Genomic DNA, 21,860 nt, shown 5'->3' with positions numbered 1-21,860 from the left:
CTCTGGTCTTTCCGTGGAGAGTCCGGCCCTGCACGCACCCCCGGCAGCTCACGCGTCTCCACGAACAGCGCAGAACCCTTTGCGTGCTGACGAAGCTGAGGGGGCTTTCTGAGGAAGGGCTGGCTCTCTCACCTCCTCCTGGTCTCGCTGTTCATGCTGGAGCCGCCACAGCACTGCAGAGACAGCCCGGCGAGGCCGGCAGTCTGTCCTCACGGGCAGGTGGGGAGGTTGAGGCCCAGAGGCCCGCGGCTTCCCCAGTGGGTAGCAGGTGGTTTACTGAGCTATATTTAAACGTTCAGCTTTAGTGTGATTGCTTTGGCCCTTGTGCATTGAAATTTCCAGTAGTGGTTTTTTTTTAATAAGCTTTTTTACTAAAAAGTACACAGATCGCAATTATACCGTTAAATGAGTTTTCACGAGGTAAACACAGGATGTTCAGCCTACCCGCGTGGACTTCCTTCCTGCCGGCCTCCTCTCTGCGGGGGTGTCCTTTGTCCCCCAGCCCTCAGGTCTCCCTCTGGGGCCCAGGCACACCCGCACTCACACCACGTGTGCACATGCCCCCACCACATACATCACACGCGCGGCACACGTACGTACATCACGTCACACGCGTGCACACACTCCACACAGCACGCACGCTCACGTCCTCACAGACACTTGACGCATACGAGCGTGCACACTAGACGCTCACAGCATACACACTCCCCATGCGCGCACACTCTCGGACACGCGTCCTCTGCTGGTTTCTGCCTCGGGGCCTTCCTTGCCGGGTCAGTTCTCTCCTGCTGCTGTGACAGGTCACCCCGACTGAGCAGCTTGAGCCACACAGACTTAGTCTCTCACGGTTCTGTAGGTTCAAGCCCACCGCGGGTCTCACTGGCTCAAATCAGGGTGCGGGCCAGCGGCCTTCCTCCTGAGACTCCGGGGAGAAGCTGTTTCCTGCCTTTTCCAGTTTCCCGCGGCCTTCCTCCCTCCACGGTCACAGCCATGGTGGCAGCTCGGACCTCCTGTTGTCGCAGCTCCGTCCGGCCCCTCCCCCTCCACACCGAAGGGCCCGGGGCACACGTCAAGCCCCCTCAGATAGCCCAGGGCGTCTTCCTGTCTCAGGGTCAGCTGCCCAGCAACCTCCAGCCCCGTCGCCACGTCACCTGGCACGTGCACCTGGGGTTTGGACGGGGGCATCTTGGGGCCATTATTGTGCTCACCGCACACTTCCCTCCCACTGCCAGAAACGTCCCTTTTCTCTCCCTGACCCCTCCCCACTCCCACGTTTTCTGATCCCTTTTCTCTTAAAGCTTCGCTTGCTGCATGTGATGGTGCCTCGGCGTTCCTCCTCGTCTGTGTCACACGGACCTTAGGTCATCTCTTTGGTGTTGCCCAAGTAGCTGCTGTGCACCAGGCCCTTTGCTGGTCTGAGGGTCTCAGGCACCCTGAGGCCGCGTGTCTGTCCTCGGGGAGCAGCCTTCCACGTATGGAGCCTGGCTGGGTCCAGGCTGGGGCTCAGACCTGCCGGCTCTGATCGTGGCTTCTGCCCTCACCAGCTGTGTGGCATGGGGCAAGTTGCATAACCTCTCTGATTCAGTTCCTCATCTAAAAGTTGGAGCAGTGGTGATACCTGCTGGGATCAGAGAAGACAAAGTAGCACAGCCCCTAGGACGCTGCCGGACGTGGTGCCCACATCTACCAGTGGTGCTTCTCTTGTCCTGGCCATTGGGAAGCCCTCTCCAGCCCCGCCACATGGCACATCCTCCGAGAACCAGAGCATTGTCCTGCCTCCTGCCCAGCCCTGCAGCAGATGGTGCATCTCACAAGACCCCCAGGAGGAGCAGGCGCGGGTGCAGCCCAGGGGCCTGGCCGGCTCTGCCCACGAAGGCCTGCAGGCTCCCCACCGCCAGGGCTCTGCGTCTCCTGCTTAGAGCTTGGACACTGGACTCAGTGCCCCCTCCCTCACGTAACCAGAAGCTTCTGTGTTCTGCACTTTCTGCACAGACGACTCTTCCACAAAGGTGGACATGAAGGAGTCCTATGAGGCGGAAGCCAGCCCTTTGTGAGTACCCTGCCCTGGTGGTGCCAGCATGGCTGCCTGGCTCCGCCCTCCTCGTCGGTATCCCTCCCCCCACCCCCGCCCCCTTCAGGAGCCTTCCAGTGAGTGGGCTCCCCAGGGTCACACCCGTGACATCATCGCTCCACTGAGACCCTGCTAGGCTGAGGGCCCCTTCTGGGTCCTTCCCTGCACGTGTCTTTCTCTGTCCGGCCCCGAGCCCCTCCCTCCATGACAGGCCCCCTCCTCCTCTCAGACCCTGGTCCTAATTGGGCCCCCGTGGGGGTCGAGGGTGCAGGCGTGGGGGTCGAGGGTGCAGGCAAGGGGCAGGGCTGGGGGGCCGCCCACCCACGGCTCGGCTCGCGTCCTTGCAGCTCCTTCCCCGAGTGTGCGCATGCAGGCGGCGTGTCGCCCTTGTCCTTCTGCATGCAGACGGCGCCCCACGCCAAGACGGTCAGTGAGAGCGAGCTGAGCGCCACGGCCGCCGAGCTGCTGCAGGACTACATGCTCACGGTACGCCGCCCGCCGCCGTCAGGAGACCCCGGCCCCAGAGGGCCCACGTGCTCTAGCAGGCCTGTGCTGGGGCCGGCGGGCCTTGGGGTTAGAATCTCCCTGCAGGGGTGGGGCAGGGTGGGGGGGAGGATGAAGGCGTGCTTCTCTGTGGGTGGGGCTGGGGTTGAGCGTGGGCGCCTTGCTTGCAACTGGGCCTCACTGCCTTTCCCTCCAGGTTAGTCTTTGGGGAGGGCGTGAGTTGGCCAAGGCCTGAGCATGTGGGCTGCTCTGGCCTCGGGGGCTGGACCACAGGCCTGTCCCTGGGTCTCTGGTGGTGGACGGTAGCAGAGGACCGGGTCACTCCTGGAAGGGCCAGATGGGCCTTGTCATCGCTCAGCAGATTCTTTTCCCCCCATCCCCCGACTTCACGTGATGTTCTCATTAGAAACTTGGTCAACTGGCTGAGCATCACTCTGGGCTCCAGGGTGCTGGTCGCTGCCCCCGGCAGTGGTGTGCAGACGCGCCCTCCGCCCGCTTGCGGTCAGCCTGGCCAGCCGCGGCTGCAGGTTAGGGCGGACGGTGCGGGCGCCTCTCTCTCCTGCCGGCCGGAGCAGTGGAGCTGCAGGTCCTCTGGGGTCGCGTGGGGTGTGGGCAGGGGGGCGGCAGCGCGGGTCACCACCCCGCCCCGGGCCCGGCTCTCTCGGCAGCTGCGCACCAAGCTGTCATCGCAGGAGATCCAGCAGTTCGCGGCGCTGCTGCACGAGTACCGCGATGGAGCCTCGGTGCACGAGTTCTGCATCAACCTGCGGCAGCTCTACGGGGACAGCCGCAAGTTCCTGCTGCTCGGTGAGCGCTCGACGGACGGGGGCGCCGTGAGGAATGGGGCCAGCCAGCAAGGCCTGAGTGATGCGGCTGGGAGGGCTCGTCCCAGTGACGGGCGGGGACCTGCCCCCGGGGAAGCGGGAGGGGCCGCACGGGAGCCAGGCTGAGGGGGAGGTGGGCACCACGCTGCCTGGAGAGGGCCGGGGGAGGCTCTTCAAGGGAGGTGGCGCTTGAGCAGGTTTGGGAGGGTGGGCGGGAGCTTGCTGGGTGGAGGAGTGAAGACGCCATTCCCAGTGAAGAACGGCCTTAGCCGAGGCCCCGAGAGCTTAGCACGCGGAGTCAGTGCGGCGGGCGGGCGCTCAGGGCCTGCCGCGGACAGGGCCCTGGGTGGCTGCGCACGCGCGCGAGGCCGGTAGCGCCTCTGCTTTCCCCACGCTGACCCCGGGGAACACGGCTGGTTGACGGTGGCTGGTGGAGGCTCCTGGGTCCTGGCTCTGCCCCCCAATGGTCCGATGAGGGCGCACTGCTCACGGGGGGTGAAGGGCTGGAGGCGGACCTGCTGCGTCCAGTCCGAGCTCTTGCTGACCCCGCTGCCCCCTGGAGTCAGTCGCCAGCCAGGGCTGGGCTCCACGGCCCCTGTTCGTATTGTTCTCGCATAGGAGGGGGTGTCTTTCCAGGAAGTGGGTGGTCACCCGGGCGCTGGGAGCACGGCTGGGCGGCGGGGCCAGTGCTCGGAGCCCTGCGTCAGCCTCCCCTCCGCCCTCTCCTCTCCTCTCCCCTCCTCTCCTCCATCTGGAAACCTGTGCAGTGGGGCTTCTGTGAGGACTCAGGGGAGTGACGTGAGGGTGTGGCTCCCGGCCCACGCCTGCCCCACTGCAGAGGCAGGGCTGGGCCAGGGCCCACGGCACCTGCCAGGGTCGGGCCAGACGCGGGCGAGTGGTGGGGTGGTCCCCCCAGGCCGTGGGCTTTGTGCGGGAGCCGCAGGGTCAGGTGTGCCGTGTGTGTGCAGGTCTGCGGCCCTTCATCCCTGAGAAGGACAGCCAGCACTTCGAGAACTTCCTGGAGACCATCGGGGTGAAGGACGGCCGCGGCATCATCACCGACAGCTTCGGCAGGTACCGACGGGCCATGAGCTCCACCTCCACCTCCACCTCCAACGGGAACAGGGCCGCGGGCAGCTCTGACGACCAGTCCGCGCCCTCGGAGGGGGACGAGTGGGACCGCATGATCTCGGACATCAGCAATGACATCGAGGCGCTGGGCTGCAGCATGGACCAGGACTCGGCCTGATGGCGCCGGGACCCCTGCCAGCCGCCCTCCCCGTGCGGGGCCCCGGGCGCAGGTGGCTCTACTGTGAAGGAGGCACCCTGGTGCTGGGGCGGAAGGCCGCGCTGCGCCCCCCTGCATGCCACCCTGCCTCGGGAGGGGGTCCTGTCAGCCAGACCCCGGACAGCTGTCATTTTGCACATGACGTTTCTATTGAAACTCTCAGAGACCTTAAAAGAAGTTTACTGCAATGTGAATAATTTATCTCTGCTAGCGTGTTCCTGCTCCAGTGGGGTAGGAGCCGGGGCGTGCGCTCTGGCCTCTGTCTGAGACCCGCACGCCCAGGCTGGGCACAGTGGGCTGGGCACTCATGCCCGCTGCCTAAGGGGAGGGCCTGATTTGGGGTTGTGGACACAGGGCAGAGAGCAGGTGTCCTAAGCACACGTGGACGTGAACATCAGGCCCCGCTGGCGGGACCTGGGCACTGGGCTGTCTGGGGGGCGCTGGCTGTCCTCCCCCCTCCCCCAGGCCCCAGTCCCCAGCTCTCATCCAGTGTCATGGCGGTCTCCACAGCAGATCTGCACACCACCCCTTCACCAGAAGTGCCGTCCCCACCCTGAGAGTGCGTCGTCTTGGAGCCCAGGGTCCCCGGTCGTCAGGAAGGCCAGTGGGGGGGCACCGTGCCCACCCCTTCAAGGCCGTTTGCCTCGGTCCCCCTTAGGACATGGGGAGGCAGTGGTGGTGACCCCAGGGCAGGGCCGTCGGGTTGCAGGCTGGGGCCTGGGCACTGCTGTGTGGGCGCGGGAGGGCCCAGCTCCAGGATTGCTTCCTCGCCCGCAAGACGCCTGCGCATTGCTGTGAGGCCCCTGACCGCGTGTGTGGGAAGCACCAGGCTCAGCAGGGTGGGTACTTGAGCCCCCAGGAGGGAGGGCAGGGCCGTGGGCTCTCGGTGAGGCCGTGTGTGGGAACCAGGCAGGGGTCTGCAGCCCCCTAGGCTCCCCCCCTGCTGAGGGGTGGGGCAGGATGGGAGGAAGGGTCTCACACTTGGCTCTGGCCCCGGCTGTCCTGGAGCTGGTTGTGGGCCTGGGTTGGGCAAAGCTAAGGGAGACCGTTGGTAGGTGTTGTCTCTAGGCGTGTGTGCAAATCAACCTGCCCTGGAAGCATCTGGAACAGCTAAAGATAGCCACCTAGTCCAGGGGCCGGCGCCTCCACAGCCCACCCTGGGCTTGAGCACAGAGGGGACCTGGTGTCCCAGGAGCGTTCTGTGGCCGGTCAGGAACTGCTCCTCCACTCCGGGGGCTCCACCCACACGTGGCCTCCCGCTTTGTGGTCTCCCTCTTCTGTCCTGGGGCGTGGCTCCCACCCTGCGGATCCCTGGCCTTTGCAGCAGAGAGGAGAGGACACGGGGAGGACGGTGACTCCTAGAGCTGGGCCGTGGTGAGGGGCCAGGAACTTGGGGGCATGAACTGGTGAGTCCCTGAGCAGACGCTGCCTTCCTGCAGCTGCTGCGGCTCAGGGCCCCTGCAGAAACTTCTGAGCCCCTGCGTCTGGGGAGTTCCTTCCGGAAACTGCAGTCCCCAGGCCCATACGTGGGGCCGCAGCCAGGTGACTGGACTGCCCACAATCTCTGGGCAAGCTGGGTGCCCTGGGACACGGGGGAGGGACCGCCACCCTCTGGGACTTGGGGGAAGGACCGCCACCCTCCTTGGGGCCTGCGTGGCTTCAGGAAGCCTCTTCACGCTTCCTCCAATCCGTTTCGCCAGAGCCTGCGCTGGGGGAGCCTTTGGAGGAGCAGAGAGGCGATGAGGGGACACCGGTTTATTGAGCAGCAGAGCTGGGGGGCAGGGGTGGAGCCAGGTCTCTGGTCAGCAGCTACATTGTCAGCTCCTGCAGGAAGCGCACAAAGAGGGGGTCACGTTGTGTGAGGACACAGCGGAGACGGCAGCAAGGCGCCTGCGAGGGGGCCGGCCACTCACCATGATGGCGTTGACGATATCGCTCTGGTTGTCCCTCAGGGCCCGCACGGCCTTGGCCCTTGACACGTTGGCCTGCGCCATCACCAGCTCAATGTCCCGAAGCTCCAGCCCTGTCTCGTCCACCTGGAGCGGGGCAAGCAGGGAGGTGCTGCTGTAGCGGTCCCCTCCGCCGGGAAGGGGCCCCCAGGCGAAGCTGCCCCGCTTCGCGGGGCTGGGCCCTGTGCCCCTGGGCCTCACCTCCTCGTCCTCCTCCTCCTCTTCCTCCTCCTTGCACTCTGGCCTCACCCTCGGCCCAGGCGCTGACTCGGGGACCAGGGCGGAGGGCTCCGAGGGCACCTTGAACTTCTCAGCCGCAGCTCTGTGCACCTGCTGGGACAGGTCCTCGATCTGCAGCACAGAGCACGGCCGTCAGCCGAGCCCACGCCCCCGGCCCCCGGCCCCTATCCTCCACCCTGCGCCCACGGCCGGCCGGTTGGACCTTGGCCTCGCCGAAGACCACGTAGGTGTCCGAGGCCGGACTCTTGAAGACGTCGGGCTTGGCGATGACGAAGAGGATGTTCCTGGACTTCTGGATGGTGATCCTGGTGACGCCCTGGATCTGTCGTAAGCCCAGCTTGGACATCGCCTGGGGACACAGCGGTCTCAGGCCCGGGCCTCGGCCCCAGAGGTCCCCGGTGGGGGCCGTGGGACAGGGAGGAGCAGGCCCGGGGGGAGGCGGCACACTGCCAGGGGCACAGGGGCTCTGCCACCGACTCCCGGGGACCCTCTGTGGACCCTCCCAGGTGCCCCCGTGTGTACAAGAGGGCGTCGGACTCGGGCTGAGAGGCCACGTCCGCTGACAGCCCAGGCCCAGTTACTTGCACGAGGTGTCCCGTTACTGCCTCTACCCAGCGGCCCCTGCCAGTGGACTTCGTCGGCCATGGGCTGGGAAGGGGTCCCCGTACGCAGCCAGCCCCGGTCCTGGGTGCTTGGGTTGCTGGCCAGCCCGGTCCCTCCCGGGGGGAGCAGGGTCCCAGCAGGGCCCCAGCCCACCTTTCGGGCCTTCTTCTCACTGCGGCTCTGCTTGACTTTGGTGACGGTCTCCTCGCTCCCGCCGCCTGCCGGGGCCTGAGGAGGAGAGGGGTCTGAGCACCCGAGGGTGGGGCGTGGCGCCCTCCCAGGGGTGCGCGTCCCCCCCGCGGCTGGGCACCTGGGCTGGGCACGGCGTGGCCTGCGGTCCCGAGGGGTCTTGCTCCTCCAGCTCGGCCGACGACTCCCCGTGGCTGTCCGAGTGCTGGCCGGAGCCCGGAGCCTGGGGTGAGTCTGAGGACAGGGGAGGTGTGAGGATGGCCTCCGCCCTGTGGACGGGGGCCTGGGGCGAGCAGCTCTGGGCTCTGCGCCGGGGGGTGGCGTCCCTGCCCCTCGCAGCCCCCGGCTCAGGACACTGCTTCAGCCTGGATCCCCCTCACCTTCTTCCAAACTGTCCTGGTCATCCTGCTCGGCGGCTGGGAGCCCTCGAGGTCCGGCTGGGCTCCGGAGCCCGGAGCCAGGAGGCACTTGGCAGGGGGGCGAGATCCTCGAGGCCAGGTCTTTGGCATGGGTAGCCCCCTTGGGGGCTGCCTTGGGGCTGAGGAGGGGGGAGTGGGGCGGGAGGCTGACCTGCCCGGCCCCGGGGGGGTTCTTGGTCCCTGAGAAGGCAGCCGCCGCCCGCTGGGCTCTTGCCCGTGGTGGTGGGAGTCCCAGGGAGCCCAGGGGCTCCTCGCCCTCCCCCAAGTCTTCCCCGGGGACCTGGCAAGGGCAGGGGGCAGGGGGTGCCGCGGGGGGCGGGACTGTCTGCATGAGGGCACCAGGAGCAGGGGACTCAGCGCCCTGGATGCCGTCTTGGGGTGCACTGGGCAGGCCCCCTGTGGGGCTTTGTGGCGGCTGCGGCGGGGAGGCGCCGAGGACTCCCAGTGCTGCCGGGGCCTGCTCTCCGCTGTGCGGGCCCCGCACGGGCTCTGGCTGCCTTGAGGGCAGCGGAAATGCCGGGGCAGGATCTTTGGGGCAGCTCCCTCCCCGCCTGGGTACAGCCCTTGATGGAGACTCCGGGCAGGAGCCCAGCCCAGCCTCTGAGGCCACAGCCACGGGAAGCCTGGGCCCCAGGGTGGCCCTTCCCTCCTCCACTGGGCTTGGGGGCCCCACCTGGCCAACCTCCAGGCTGGCAGCAGGACACGCCTCTGGGCTGCCGACGACTGCCTTTAGAACTCCACGCCCCTGGTTCTCAGCTCCCAGGGCCTCCTTTAGGGGCGAGCTGGGCTCAGCTCCGTCACCCCCATGCACACGGGCATCAGGACAGGCTCTCCGCTCAGGTGCCAGAAGGCCCTTGGCTACTTCCTCCCCACTGGAGTCAGGCTCTGGGGGACCTGGGGCCTCCGTGGCAGGCTCAGGTGCGTCTGGGGCCTCCGTGGCAGGCTCAGGTGCGTCTGGGGCCTCCGTGGCAGGCTCTGGTGCGTCTGGGGCCTCCGTGGCAGGCTCTGGTGCGTCTGGGGCCTCCGTGGCAGGCTCAGGTGCGTCTGGGGCCTCCGTGGCAGGCTCAGGTGCGTCTGGGGCCTCCGTGGCAGGCTCAGGTGCGTCTGGGGCCTCCGTGGCAGGCTCAGGTGCGTCTGGGGCCTCCGTGGCAGGCTCAGGTGCGTCTGGGGCCTCCGTGGCAGGCTTGGAAGGGCCTGCATCTCCGTCCAAGGGTATCCGAGCATCTGCAGCTGGCTCCAGGACACCCAGATGGATCTGATCCAAGGCCAGAGAGTCTGAGCCTCCAGTGTGGTCTGGGTCCCTTTTCTCAGGCGCTGGCCTCAGTTCCAAAGTCTTGCCTCCTTTCTGTTGGGCTGTGGTGGCCATGGGCTCTGTCCCTAGGGTGTAGCCTGTGTCAGCCTGCAAGGCCTGAGGGCTGGCCTTGGTGGCAGATCCTTGGCTAGAGGGGAGGCCTGCATCCTGCAGGGGCAGGGGTGCTGTCAGGGCCACTTCTTCCGGCTGGGGCTCAGGGCTGGCCTCGGAGGCAGATCCCTGGACTGAGGGGAGGCCTGCATCCTGCAGGGGCAAGGATGCCATCAGGTCCAATTCTGACTGGGGTTCAGGGCTGGCCTCGTAGGCAGATCCCTGGACTGAGGGAAGGCCTGCATCCTGCAGGGGCGGGGATGCGGTCAGGTCCACTTCTTCCGACTGGCGCTCAGGGCTGGCCTCGGAGGCAGATCCCTGGATCGAGGGAAGGCCTGCATCTTGCAGGGGCAAGGATGCCATCAGGTCCACTTCTGACTGGGGTTCAGGGCTGGCCTCGGAGGCAGATCCCTGGACTGAGGGAAGGCCTGCATCCTGCAGGGGCGGGGATGCGGTCAGGTCCACTTCTTCCGACTGAGGCTCGGGGCTGGCCTTGGAGGAAGATCTCTGGACCAAAGGGAGGTCTGCATCCTGTAGGGGCTGGAATGCTGTCAGGTCCACTTCTTCTGGCTGGGGCTCAGGGCTGGGTTCGGAGGCAGATACCTGGACCGAGGGGAGGCCTGCATCCTGCAGGGGCAGGAATGCTGTCAGGTCCACTTCTAACTGGGGCTCAGGGCTGGCTTCAGAGGCAGATCCTTGGCCAGAGGGTAGGCCTTCATCCTGCAGGGGCTGGGATGCTATCAGGTCCACTTCTTCTGGCTGGGGCTCGGGGCTGGTCTCAGAGGCAGATCCCTGGACCAAAGAGAGGCCTGCATCCTGCAGGGGCGGGGATGCCATCAGGTCCACTTCTTCTGGCTGGGGCTCAGGGCTGGCCTCGGAAGAAGATCCCTGGACCAAAGAGAGGCCTGCATCCTGCAGGGGCAAGGCTGCCATCAGGTCCACTTCTTCTGGCTGGGGCTCAGGGCTGGCCTCGGAGGCAGATCCCTGGACCAAAGAGAGGCCTGCATCCTGCAGGGGCAAGGATGCCATCAGGTCCACTTCTGACTGGGGCTCAGGGCTGGCCTCGGAGGCAGATCCTTGGCCAGAGGAGAGGCCTGCATCCTGCAGGGGCAAGGATGCCATCAGGTCCACTTCTTCTGGCTGGGGCTCAGGGCTGGTCTCGTAGGCAGATCCCTGGACTGAGGGAAGGCCTGCATCCTGCAGGGGCAAGGATGCCATCAGGTCCACTTCTTCTATCTGGGGCTCAGGGCTGGCCTCGGAGGCAGATCCTTGGCCAGAGAAGAGGCCTGCATCCTGCAGGGGCAAGGATGCCATCAGGTCCACTTCTTCTGGCTGGGGCTCAGGGCTGGTCTCGTAGGCAGATCCCTGGACTGAGGGAAGGCCTGCATCCTGCAGGGGCAAGGATGCCATCAGGTCCACTAATTCTGTCTGGGGCTCAGGGCTGCCCTCGGAGGCAGATCCTTGGCCAGAGGAGAGGCCTGCATCCTGCAGGGGCAAGGATGCCATCAGGTCCACTAATTCTGTCTGGGGCTCAGGGCTGCCCTCGGAGGCAGATCCTTGGCCAGAGGAGAGGCCTGCATCCTGCAGGGGCAAGGATGTCATCAGGTCCATTTCTTCTGGCTGGGGCTCAGGGCTGGTCTCGGAGGCAGATCCCTGGATCGAGGGAAGGCCTGCATCCTGCAGGGACAGGGATGCCATCAGGTCCACTTCTTCTGACTGGGGCTCAGGGCTGGCCTCGGAGGCAGATCCCTGGATTGAGGGAAGGCCTGCATCCTGCAGGGGCGGGGATGCCGTCAGGTCCACTTCTTCTGACTGGGGCTCAGGGCTGGTCTCGGAGGCAGATCCCTGGACCAAAGAGAGGCCTGCATCTTGCAGGGGCGGGGATGCCATCAGGTCCACTTCTGACTGGGGCTCAGGGCTGGCCTCGGAGGCAGATCCCTGGATCGAGGGAAGGCCTGCATCCTGCAGGGACAGGGATGCCATCAGGTCCACTTCTGACTGGGGCTCAGGGCTGGCCTCGGAGGCAGATCCCTGGATTGAGGGAAGGCCTGCATCCTGCAGGGGCGGGGATGCCGTCAGGTCCACTTCTTCTGACTGGGGCTCAGGGCTGGTCTCGGAGGCAGATCCCTGGACCAAAGAGAGGCCTGCATCTTGCAGGGGCGGGGATGCCATCAGGTCCACTTCTGACTGGGGCTCAGGGCTGGCCTCAGAGGCAGATCCCTGGACCAAAGAGAGGCCTGCATCCTGCAGGGGCAAGGATGCCATCAGGTCCACTTCTTCTGGCTGGGGCTCAGGGCTGGCCTCGGAAGAAGATCCCTGGACCAAAGAGAGGCCTGCATCCTGCGGCAGCAAGGATGCCATCAGGTCCAATTCTTCCGGCTGGGGCTCAGGGCTGGTCTCGGAGGCAGATTCTTGGCCAGAGGAGAGGCCTGCATCCTGCAGGGGCAAGGATGCCATCAGGTCCACTTCCGGCTGGGGCTCAGGGCTGGTCTCAGAGGCAGATCCTTGGCCAGAGGGGAGGCCTGCATCCTGCAGCGGCAAGGATGCCGTCAGGTCCACTTCTTCCGGCTGGGGCTCAGGGCTGGTCTCGGAGGCAGATCCTTGGCCAGAGGAGAGGCCTGCATCCTGCAGGGGCAAGAATGCCATCAGGTCCACTTCTTCCGGCTGGGGCTCAGGGCTGGTCTCAGAGGCAGATCCTTGGCCAGAGCGGAGGCCTGCATCCTGCAGGGGCAAGGATGCCGTCAGGTCCACTTCTTCCGCCTGCGGCTCAGGGCTGTCCTCGGGGGCAGATCCCTGGCCATAGGGGAGGTCTGCATCCTGCAGGGGCAAGGATGCCGTCAGGTCCACTTCTTCTGGCTGGGGCTCAGGGCTGGCCTGGGGCTCAGATCCCTGGCCATAGGGGAGGTCTGCATCCTGCAGGGGCAAGGATGCCGTCAGGTCCACTTCTTCCGGCTGGGGCTCAGGGCTGGCCTGGGGCTCAAATCCCTGGCCAGTGGGGAGGTCTGCATCCTGCAGGGGCAAGGATGCCGTCAGGTCCACTTCTTCCGGCTGGGGCTCAGGGCTGGCCTGGGGGGCAGATCCCTGGCCATAGGGGAGGTCTGCATCCTGCAGGGGCAAGGATGCCATCAGGTCCACTTCTTCTGGCTGGGGCTCAGGGCTGGCCTGGGGCTCAGATCCCTGGCCATAGGGGAGGTCTGCATCCTGCAGGGGCAAGGATGCCGTCAAGTCCACTTCTTCTGGCTGGGGCTCAGGGCTGGCCTGGGGCTCAAATCCCTGGCCAGTGGGGAGGCCTGCATCCTGCAGGGGCGGGGATGCTGCCGGTTCCACTTCTCCTGGCTGGGGCTCAGGGCTGCCTGCAGCGGCAAACCCCTGGCCTGTTTCTTCCTTCAGGTTCTGCAGAGAGTCGAGGCCCGCCTCTGCCTTCGAAGTCTGGGGCTCTAAGCCTAAGGCAGCGCCGTGTCCCTCCTGCAGGGACTGAGGTGTGATTGTGGCAACAGGTGGTGCCATGGTGGAGCCTGCCTCTGCTGCCCAGGCCTGAGGGGTCACCCCAGTGAGGCCTGGGGCTTTCTGTGGGGCCTGAGGGGCCATAGCAGCAGCGGACACCTGGCCTGGAGCAGGGCCCACCCCGGTTATATCGGAGATGGGTTCCTGGCTCTTGGCAGCCCGGCCAACCTCTCCCTCGGACACCCCAAGAGTGGGCTCTGGGCCCCAGGAGGCGGCCTCACCAGGGCTGTCCTGGAGCAGGGTGGCGGGCTGTGCGTGGGGCTCCCCGCTGTACAGTCTCTCATCATCACCCCCCGCGTAGGAGGCCGAGTCGGGGTCAGAGGAGGCGGCCGAGGTGTCATCTCGGAAGGCGAAGGCCTCGTCCACGCCCTCAGTGATGGACAGGTCGGACAGCGACTGCAGGGAGGACGCGAACGTGCTGTCGTCCTCGCCCTCCCCGGCCAGGTCCCCTCGGGGCAGGGGGGCCTCCTGCTCGTCCTCCTCCTCCTGCTCCTCCTCCTGCCCCTCCGCTTCTTCCTCGGGGGGCAGCGGCGTCACCTCTACAGCCTCCACCTGGAAGATGAGGCTGCCCTGGAAGGGCAGGAGGGACGCAGGGATCATCGGGTCATTGGCCAGGAAGTCCAGCTCGAAGAAGTGGCCCTCCTGGCCCCAGGAAGAGCTGCTGTCTGCCGAGAGGCTGGACTCTGGGGACGAGGTGTCCGGGGTCCCGGCAGGGGGCAGCTCCCTCTCATCGGCCACAGAGCCAGGTGGGGAGAAGCCCCAGCCTGAGGGCACGTCCAGCCCTTCAGCCGGGGCCTGCAGGCTCACGGAGCAGGATGCGGACGAGGCCCAGCTGTCCCCGTCCGCCGTGATGTAGGAGCCTGAGGGCGAGGCTGGCGGCGAGTCCCCCAGCTCAGCCTGGGCATCCTGGGCATCCCTGTGGGGCCTGGGGCCAGGGAGCAGGGTGGAGGCTGTCTCGGTCGGGGTGGAGGGAGGGGTGAAGTAGGAATCGGAGTCTGGGGCAGGGAAAGGCACAGGAGGGTCACCCTGAGAACACAACTCGGGGGGTGGGTTCAGGCTGGCGTGCCCACCCTCCCAGTCCCTGAGCTCTGGCAGGGTTGCCCTGGGCAGCGGGGATGCCCGGCACGTCTCCTCGCCCATCACAATCCGGGGCTCCAGGGAGGCTGGGAGAGGACCTTCAGCAGGCCGAACCTCGGGGGGCCCTGGGCTGGGGCCGCCCTCTGCCTGGACTGCCCAGGCCGAGGGGGCGCGTCCCGGCCCTGCATCCCAGCTGGCTCCGTCAGGCGGGGGCCGGGCACCCGGCTTGCTGGGCAGGAACGTGAGAGCCAGGGCACTGGGCTCAGGGGTCAGGACACAGTGCTCCAGCTGGTGCCCCCTCGGGGTGGTAGCCGCAGCCGCATCGCAGGACAGATCTGTGGAGAGAGAAGGGCGTGAGAAGGGCAGGCATCTTGCCTGAGAAGCAGCTTCCAGCCTGCAGCCGTCCCTCCCTCAGACGGGAGTTGAGCACGGGGCTGGGGGCCTGCGGGGGTGGGTGTCCGCTGAAAAGAGAGGTCACGAGAGGGAAAGGCAATTGCTGTGCCTGGGGGAGGATTTCCAGGAGTTCTGACCACGGTGAGCAGCTTGAGGTCTGGCTCTTCTCCGAGACGCTCAGTAAAGATGAGACCAGCTCCCGTCGCCTCGGACACTAGCCTGCTGACTCGTTGCCCGTAATCTGCGCTGCCTCGGCCGCGCTTGCCAGGAGAGGCCTGCTCATGACCCCCCAGGTCAGTGAGCCCCCAGGGAGTAGGAGGCCTGTGCTCCACTCAGCTCTGGAACATTCCAGATCTCACGCCTGCTGTGAAGTGGGGCTCTTGCTTCTCTGCCTCATCTCTCCCCTTTCCTCGCCGCCCGCACCCGAGGCCAAGCTGTCGGGGACTCCCTGGGCTCCACCCCACCCCTGTTCCCTGAGCTGGCACGTGCACGAGGGGAAGCAGGGGCCACGGCGTGCGGTCCTCAGGCAGGACGTCCCAGCTCAGCCAGAGGCCGTGCTGGCAGTGGTGCTGGCCCTCTGGGGGAGCAGAGGCGGCCCTGCCCTGCCCTGTATGCAGCCGTGGGGGGCTGAGAGAGCGTCCAGCTGAGTCTCCACGATGGCAGCCACTCTGCAGGGCTGGCAGGGCTGGCTCCCTCTGCCAGAGACATTTGTGGGGCGTCCCACGGCAGTGGACAGGGGCTGCCCAGGCCCCGGCCACATTATCTGGAGGATTCCTGTTCTACCATGCTCACCCAAGACCTCCCACAAGTACATCTCCTGTGCCTCAGCTTTCAGTCTGCAAAGGGGAGCGTCTGCCAGGATTAGAGGGGAGCTTACGCAGGGGCAGCCTCCTCCCCAGGCTGCCCATCGGCTGCAGCAGTGGCAGAACCTGGGCCCTTGGGCCACACTGCTGGGGCCAGGGGGTCCTGAGAAGGGGGTCCTTTGGGTCCACTGGAGTGTGATGAATACCTAACCCCTGGAGGTGGGTGTGGCAGGCAGGGCTGGGTGCTGGAGACCAGGCTCTTGGCAGTGAGCCTGGTGTGGTACCCCTCTGCACCGCACTGGACTCCAGGGCCCCAGGGCAGCCATAGGGTGGAGCTGGGCCAAGGGGGCAGAGGAAGGGAAGCCAAAGGTCATAAGGCTTTTGTGCCTCATCCAAGGTCGCCAAACAGTCCAAGCAGAGCCAGCCCCACCGCACTTTACCGGACCCAGAGGGAGGCCAGGCCCCTGGACCCAGCCCTGGTTTCATCCCCAGGGGACTTCTCACCCACAGTCAGGTGCCCTTGGCCCTCCCGGAGCCTCACATGGCTGACCTCCTGCCCGGTGGCCATCCCTGGCTGGTTTTCCCAGGCCCAGGCAGATTCCCTCCCGCACTTGCTGACTGAGTTTCTCCAAGGATTCGGGCCTGCACTCCAGGGCTACTGCTCCCCAGGCCATGCTCCCCCAGGGCCTCCCACATTCCAGACCTCAGCCGGCAACTCCAGCTTCCCCAGGCTCCAGCTCCAGCCCTGTTCCTCCCTCCTGAGCCAGGACCAGTCGCCAGCCCTGAGGCGGCTCTCAAGCATCTGGAGGGGCGGATGCCCCGCGCATCCCCAGTGGCCGGGGTGCAGTTGACAACCCGCAGCCTCCAGTCCAGAGCTGCAGGGGCCTCGAGGCCCCTTACTCCCCTCAGACAATGGGGCGCGGCAGGGGACCCTGGCGGGGAGCGCACGGAGCCCTGGACGGTCGAAGGCCTTCAAGTCGCTTCTGGCTCCTGGAGGACATCCCTGCTCCACCCCGCCCTTCCCTGCAGTCCTGAGTGGGAGACAGGGCTGGGCTAGGATTCCGGTGCCCGGAGGGGCAGGGGACCAAGGAAGGGGACGGAGCGGGGATGGAGAAGGGAGAGGGACGGAGAGAGGGCGAGGAGCGGAGAGGAAACGGGGACGGAGATGGTACGGGGACAGGGACGGCGAGAGAGGGGTGGAGAGGGGACGGGGACGACGGGAGGGGTCGACGGGGACGACGGGAGGGGTCGGCGGAGACACTCGCAGGCGGGAGAGCCCCGCGGCCTCACCTGTGCGGGGCCCTGTTCCGCCCGCCTCCGGCAGCAGCAGCTCGGCGCGGGCAGCTTCCCCCGGCATGGCCTGGCCGTACGCCCGTCCCTCCGTCCCCTATCTGTCCGTGAGTCCGTCCCGCGGAACCTGCGCGGCCACCGCCCCTCGGCCGGGGGGTGAAGGGGGTCAGTGGATGACGTCAGCGCCGCCCCGCCCGCCCACCGCCCCAAGTGAGCGTGCGCGGGCGCGCCAGGCACTGCGGTGCGCCGGGAGCGGAGGGGGTGGGACAGCCTCCTTCCCTCCCCATACCCCACCCCGGCTGCACTCTCCACCCGCGGTCCGCGGCCCCGCCTTTCCCGCAGCATCACCTCTCCGCCCCCACTAACGGGAGAGGGGTTCAGGGCCAGTCGGAGGCGTCAGCCCTTAGCCGGGTCGGGAAGAGGCAGAGGGTCGCCAGAATTCGGGGTGCGGGGCCGGGGGGGGTGTTGGAGGTTCTGGGGGGCCGGGCGCTTTGGGGGAGGCGGCGGCGTAGTACCCCTGCGCGAACTCCCGGACCCCAGCTGCCCGGGCAGGGGTCCCCAGCCTAACCCGACGCCTCCATCCAAGAGGAGAGCTGGCGCCGCAGCTCCTCACTGATTGGCTGGTCCTCGCACGTCGGTCTCCGTGGCAACCGCCTCCCGGCTCCTTGGCAACCAGAGCCGGCTGGCGGGAGCGCAACAGGGAAGGTAGCCCCAGCGGAGCTCCGGGCTGACTGGTCCCCGGGGCTTCCCGCAGCTCAGCGCTGTCCCACCCTTCAGCTCTCGGGCAATGGAGGGAAGATGGAGAAACACGCCTTCCTCCATTCTCAGCAACCGCCCCTGCCACACCCCCGAGGACGCAAACCCTCCCCGAGCTTTCCGGAGATGCGCCCTTGCTTCCACGCAGGCCCGCCTGCACTCAGATTCGCCGAGCACCCGCCCTGTGCCAGGCTCCGGGAGACAGATGAACATTGTCACCACCCCAGAGATAGACGGGGGCGGGGGCAGGTAATCAGAGCGGCCATTGTTGCGGAGGGAGTCTCCTCCATCTTCAATCTTCTGTTGGCTCTACCCCAGAGCCCACGGAGCCAGGGGCTGCCTGCTGGGCATCTCCCCGGTGCACCAGGCACCAGACACATCATGTCCCAATCTAAGCCCTGCATCTTGCATCCCTCTCTGTCACTGGAAATCTATCCATCTATCCCACTGGTGGGGGACTCCTCTTCTTCCTCCCTTTCCTCCACACCCATCTTCACCCTCTTGGGTCTTGGAAGCATCCAAGAGTTTCTAAGTTGCTCCTTCAGGGAATTCCCTGGCGGTCCAGTGGTTAGGACTCGGCACTTTCACTGTTGGGTCCCGGGTTCAATCCCTGGTAGGGGAACTAAGATCCCACAAGCTGCGGCACAGCCGGGGGGAAAAAAAAAAAATAAGTTGCCTCCTCCTAAGGCCCCTTTCTCATCGCCTCAGCTGAGTCCTTCATAAGTCTCACTTCTCTGCCAACCCCTACGGCATGAGCTCGTCTCCCTGCTCCTCCTGACTAACCCAAGAAAAATGCAGGAAATTAGAGACCACCAAAACTGAACTCTCAAAGATGAAAAGAGGAAGGTGAGCTGGTGAGGGACCCCAGGACTGGAGCAACAGCAGAGCAGCCCACCCAACAGAAGGGGACCCAAGCCTGGCATTTCCTAACCCACCCCTCCTCCCCACACACAGCTGCTACCAGGAGGAGGACCAGGTATTCATCCTCATGTGGACGGGAGTCTGTCACGATTCTAGGGAGTCTGGCAGAACTGGTAGGAAGATCAAGGGAAGTCTCCTGATATTGGGGCCAAGGGAAGCACATTCCTCCCCGCACCGTGCCCCACCTCACTCAGGCTCCTGGCCCCCACCCAGAGACCCCGTCCCCAACCCAAGTCACAGGATGGTCCAGCCTAGGAAGTGCCTCCCACCCATTCGAGAGCACCAGCAGGGCCCAGCGGCATGAGACCAGCACAGTGCAAGAAAGCCCCTGAATGTTATACTGTCCTTAGAACCGCAGGCCGTGAAAGCAGCCCAGGACCTGCATCTTGAACCCAAACAGGATGACTGCCTGCTAAAATTAAAAATTTGAACATAATAGCCTGTCTGGGATACAATTAAAAAGAAAAATCACCCATCACACCGGGGAAATCAGGGAAGAACCCAACAACCAGGAAAATCACATCTAGAAGAAGAAAAATTTTTAAGAAACACAGGACTGAACTGAATGAAGATAAAAATGCAAAATATCAAGTTATGTGGTCTGCAGGTAACAGTGCTAAGAGGAATATTTACAGCACATCAGAAAAGAGGAAAGGTCTCAAATCAATCATCTAAGTTCCTACCTCAGGAAACTAGGAAAAGAAGGGCAAAATAAACTAAAACAAGCAGAAAGGAGGAAGGTCAAGAGCAGAAATCAATGAAACTGAAAACAGGAAAACAACAGAGGAAATCAATGAAACAAAAAAGAATAGTTCTTTGGAAAATTGATAAAATTGCAAGATGGACAAAAATAGAGAAGACACAAATGACCAGTATGCAATGGGGGCTATGATGGTTAATTTTATGTGTTAACTTGACTGGGCTTAGGGATGCCCAGTTAGCCCGTTAAATGCTATTTCTGGGTGTGTATGTGAGGGCATCTCTGGAGATTAGCATCTAATTCAGTAGACTGAGTAGAGATCCGCCCTCACCAATGTCGGTGGGCATCAGCCAATCTGCTGGGGGGGGGGGGGTCGGAGAGAAACAAAAAGATGAAGGAATGGTGGATTCACTCTCTCTTCTTGAGCTGGGATGTCCTTCTCCTACCCTCGGACATTGGACTCCAGGGCTGATACCAGTGACTCGCCACCCCACACCCCTCCCCGTTCTCAGGCTTTTGCAGTTGGACTGAATTTATACCAATGACTATGGTTTTCCGGGTTCTCCAGCTTGAGAAATGCAAATCATGGGACTTTTTGGCCTTCATGACTGCAGAGCCAATTCCTGTAATAAATCTCCACTTAACATTTTTCTCTCTCATATATTCTGCTAGCCCTGTTTCTCTGGAGAATGCTGACTAATAACAGGGCTACAGAGTCTGAGGGCATTTCAAGGATACTAAGGGAATGCTACAGACAACTTAATGCTCATAAATTCAGCAACTTTGAAGAAACGGACAATTACTTGAAAATTGAAATCTACCAAAAATTCAAACAAGATGAAATAGATAATATGAATAGTCCTAAAACCATGAAAGAAATTGAATTTGTAACTTAAAAAAAAGCTTCCCCAAAGAAGTCTTCAGGCCCAGATAGTTTCACTGGAGTTCTACCAAGTACTTAAAGTAGAATTAACATCAATTTTAGACAATCTCTTTCACAAAATAGGAGAAAACACTTCCTAACTCATTTTAGGAGACAAGAAATACCCTGATACCCAGACCACGCAAAGATAGTACCCAAAACAAACAAACAAAAACTACAGACCAATATCTCCCATGAACATAGGCACAAAAAAATCTAAAATATAAGCAAATCAAATCCAACAATGTATAAAAAGAATTATACATCATGACCAAGTAGAATTTATTCCAGCTGTGCAAGGGTGGTTCAACACTTGAAGATCAATGTAACCCACTACACCAACAGACTAAAGAAGAAAAATTATGTATCAATTGATACAGAAAAAGCATTTGACATAGCCCATCAGCCATTCAGATTAAAAAAAAAAAAACTTCTCAGCAAGTTAAAATAAACTTGATAAAAATCATATACAAAAAAGCCTTACAGCTAACATCACCCTTGGTGGTGAAAGACTGAATGCTTTCTAAGATTGGGAACAAGGCAGGGATGCCTGTTCTCAACAGAAGCTCCCCTCCCCTGCCCTTTTTTCAAACAGTACTGGAAGTTCTAACCCCTGCAATAAGGCAAGAAAAATAAGTAAAAAGCAGATGGACTTCAGAATGAAAGCATGAGGAACTCCACTGACCAGCTCCCCAGTGAAAACTGGTGAAAATTATAAAACAGGCAAACATTTAAAGCTCCTGGAAAGGGTCTGAAGGGCAAATAGGTGAAGAAATAGCTATTCAAGATCTATGCTGGGAATTTCCTGGCGGTCCAGTGGTTAAGACTTTGTGCTTCCACTGCAGAGGGAGTGGGTTTCCCCCGGCTGGGGAACTAAAGATCACACATGCCACGTGGCACAGCCAAAATAAATAAATAAATAAATAAATAAATAAATAAATAAAATCTATGCAAATTTACAAAGAAAGCAGAGTCTAGAGTATTTGAGAATCCACCTTGTGCAGAGTGGTGCAGCCAAAAACACAGGGCCCCTCACCCCCTGCCCCTACCCTGAGGGGATGAAGGGCTTTGGCACTTCTTATCCTGCCCCCAGATACCCGCTGCTGGAGCTGAACCCCAGGCAAGTGTGGCTAAGAGGCGGGGCTCCCTTCTGTTTAGCCCCCACTTGTGGGAGAGAGACTCTACTTCACCAAAATTTAGAAATTTTGTGTTTCAAAGTCCACCATCAAGAAAGTGAAAATATAGCCCACAAAATGGGAGAAAATATTTGCAAGTCATTTATCTGATAAGGGACTTGTTTCTAGAACGTATTAAGAACTCTTACAACCCAATAAGACAACCTAATTAAAAACTGGACAAAGGATCTGAATAGGTATTTCTCCAAAAATTCTATGTAAATAGGCCATAAGCACATGGAAAGATATTAGTCATCATGGAAATGAAAATCAAAACCACAATGGGATAGCACTTCATACCCACCAAGATGACTAGAATAAAAAAATTAGATAAGTGTTCCGCATCCCTAGCCATTAGGCGAATGCAAGTGAAAAGGCATCACTCCGTACCCACCAGAATTGCTGCAGGAATCCCTGAGAACACCAAGGGCTGGCAGGGACGTGGGGAACTTCACTGCCCCTCACATTGCTGGGGGGACTGTAGCATGGTACAGCACCCCCGGCAAACACTGTGGCAGTTTCTTAAACAACATATAAATCCCATACGACCCAGCAGCTGTATTCCAGGGCACTTATCCCAGAGAAATGAAAGCTTAGGTTTACACAAACACCCACACACAGGGCTGAATCAGTCTAACAGCGGTAACAAGGAAGGACCTACTGGATGAGATGCCACGGAACGGTGCCTGTGAAGAAACCCGATATCTAAAGGTTATATACTGTACGATTCCTCTATAGAACATTCTCCAAGTGACAAAACAGAAATGGAGGACAGGTTGGCAGTTGTTGGTTAGCTGAGAACAAGGTGGAGGTATGAGCATAACGGACAA

At 62.4% G+C, this 21,860-nt stretch overlaps 2 protein-coding genes across 4 annotated transcripts in view; one reads left to right on the top strand and one right to left on the bottom strand.

The window, feature by feature from the left end:
* Window positions 1–4,875, top strand: part of CCM2 (CCM2 scaffold protein) — a 59,904-nt gene extending 55,029 nt beyond the window's left edge. For all 3 annotated transcript variants that reach the window (XM_068550273.1, XM_068550271.1, XM_068550270.1), the window contains 4 exons: window positions 1,993–2,050; window positions 2,419–2,557; window positions 3,244–3,382; window positions 4,368–4,875. In XM_068550273.1, coding sequence (XP_068406374.1) covers window positions 1,993–2,050; window positions 2,419–2,557; window positions 3,244–3,382; window positions 4,368–4,648 — 617 coding nt within the window. In that variant the 3' untranslated portion in view covers window positions 4,649–4,875. The remainder of the gene's footprint in view (window positions 1–1,992; window positions 2,051–2,418; window positions 2,558–3,243; window positions 3,383–4,367) is intronic.
* Window positions 4,876–6,496: 1,621 nt separating this feature from the next.
* NACAD (NAC alpha domain containing) lies at window positions 6,497–16,623 on the bottom strand. The gene is made up of 11 exons (XM_068549795.1): window positions 16,557–16,623; window positions 12,204–14,405; window positions 10,552–11,159; window positions 9,718–9,981; window positions 8,049–9,618; window positions 7,790–7,902; window positions 7,633–7,707; window positions 7,079–7,225; window positions 6,838–6,987; window positions 6,601–6,723; window positions 6,497–6,511 (listed from the first exon to the last, which is right to left on the bottom strand). The coding sequence occupies exons 1-11, from the start codon at window positions 16,621–16,623 to the stop codon at window positions 6,497–6,499; spliced, it is 5,334 nt and encodes a 1,777-aa protein (XP_068405896.1).
* Between the last annotated feature and the right edge of the window lie 5,237 nt (window positions 16,624–21,860).

This window comes from Eschrichtius robustus, chromosome 8 (genome assembly GCF_028021215.1).
Source record: "Eschrichtius robustus isolate mEscRob2 chromosome 8, mEscRob2.pri, whole genome shotgun sequence".
NCBI classification, from domain to species: Eukaryota; Metazoa; Chordata; class Mammalia; order Artiodactyla; family Eschrichtiidae; genus Eschrichtius; species Eschrichtius robustus.
This window is presented reverse-complemented; position numbering and strand designations above follow the sequence as displayed.

Bases quoted from the DNA above. Each gene is read 5' to 3' on its own strand.
- NACAD (XM_068549795.1), bottom strand. From the start codon at position 16,623: ATGCCGGGGGAAGCTGCCCGCGCCGAGCTGCTGCTGCCGGAGGCGGGC. The intron at 11,160-12,203 runs GCCTCCGCTCTG...TGCAGGATGCAG, and splicing joins CTTGCCCCTGCAGGATGCAG to GCCTTCCCTCGATCCAGGGA. The intron at 6,724-6,837 runs GTGAGGCCCAGG...GCCCCGCTCCAG, and splicing joins AGGAGGAGGAGGACGAGGAG to GTGGACGAGACAGGGCTGGA.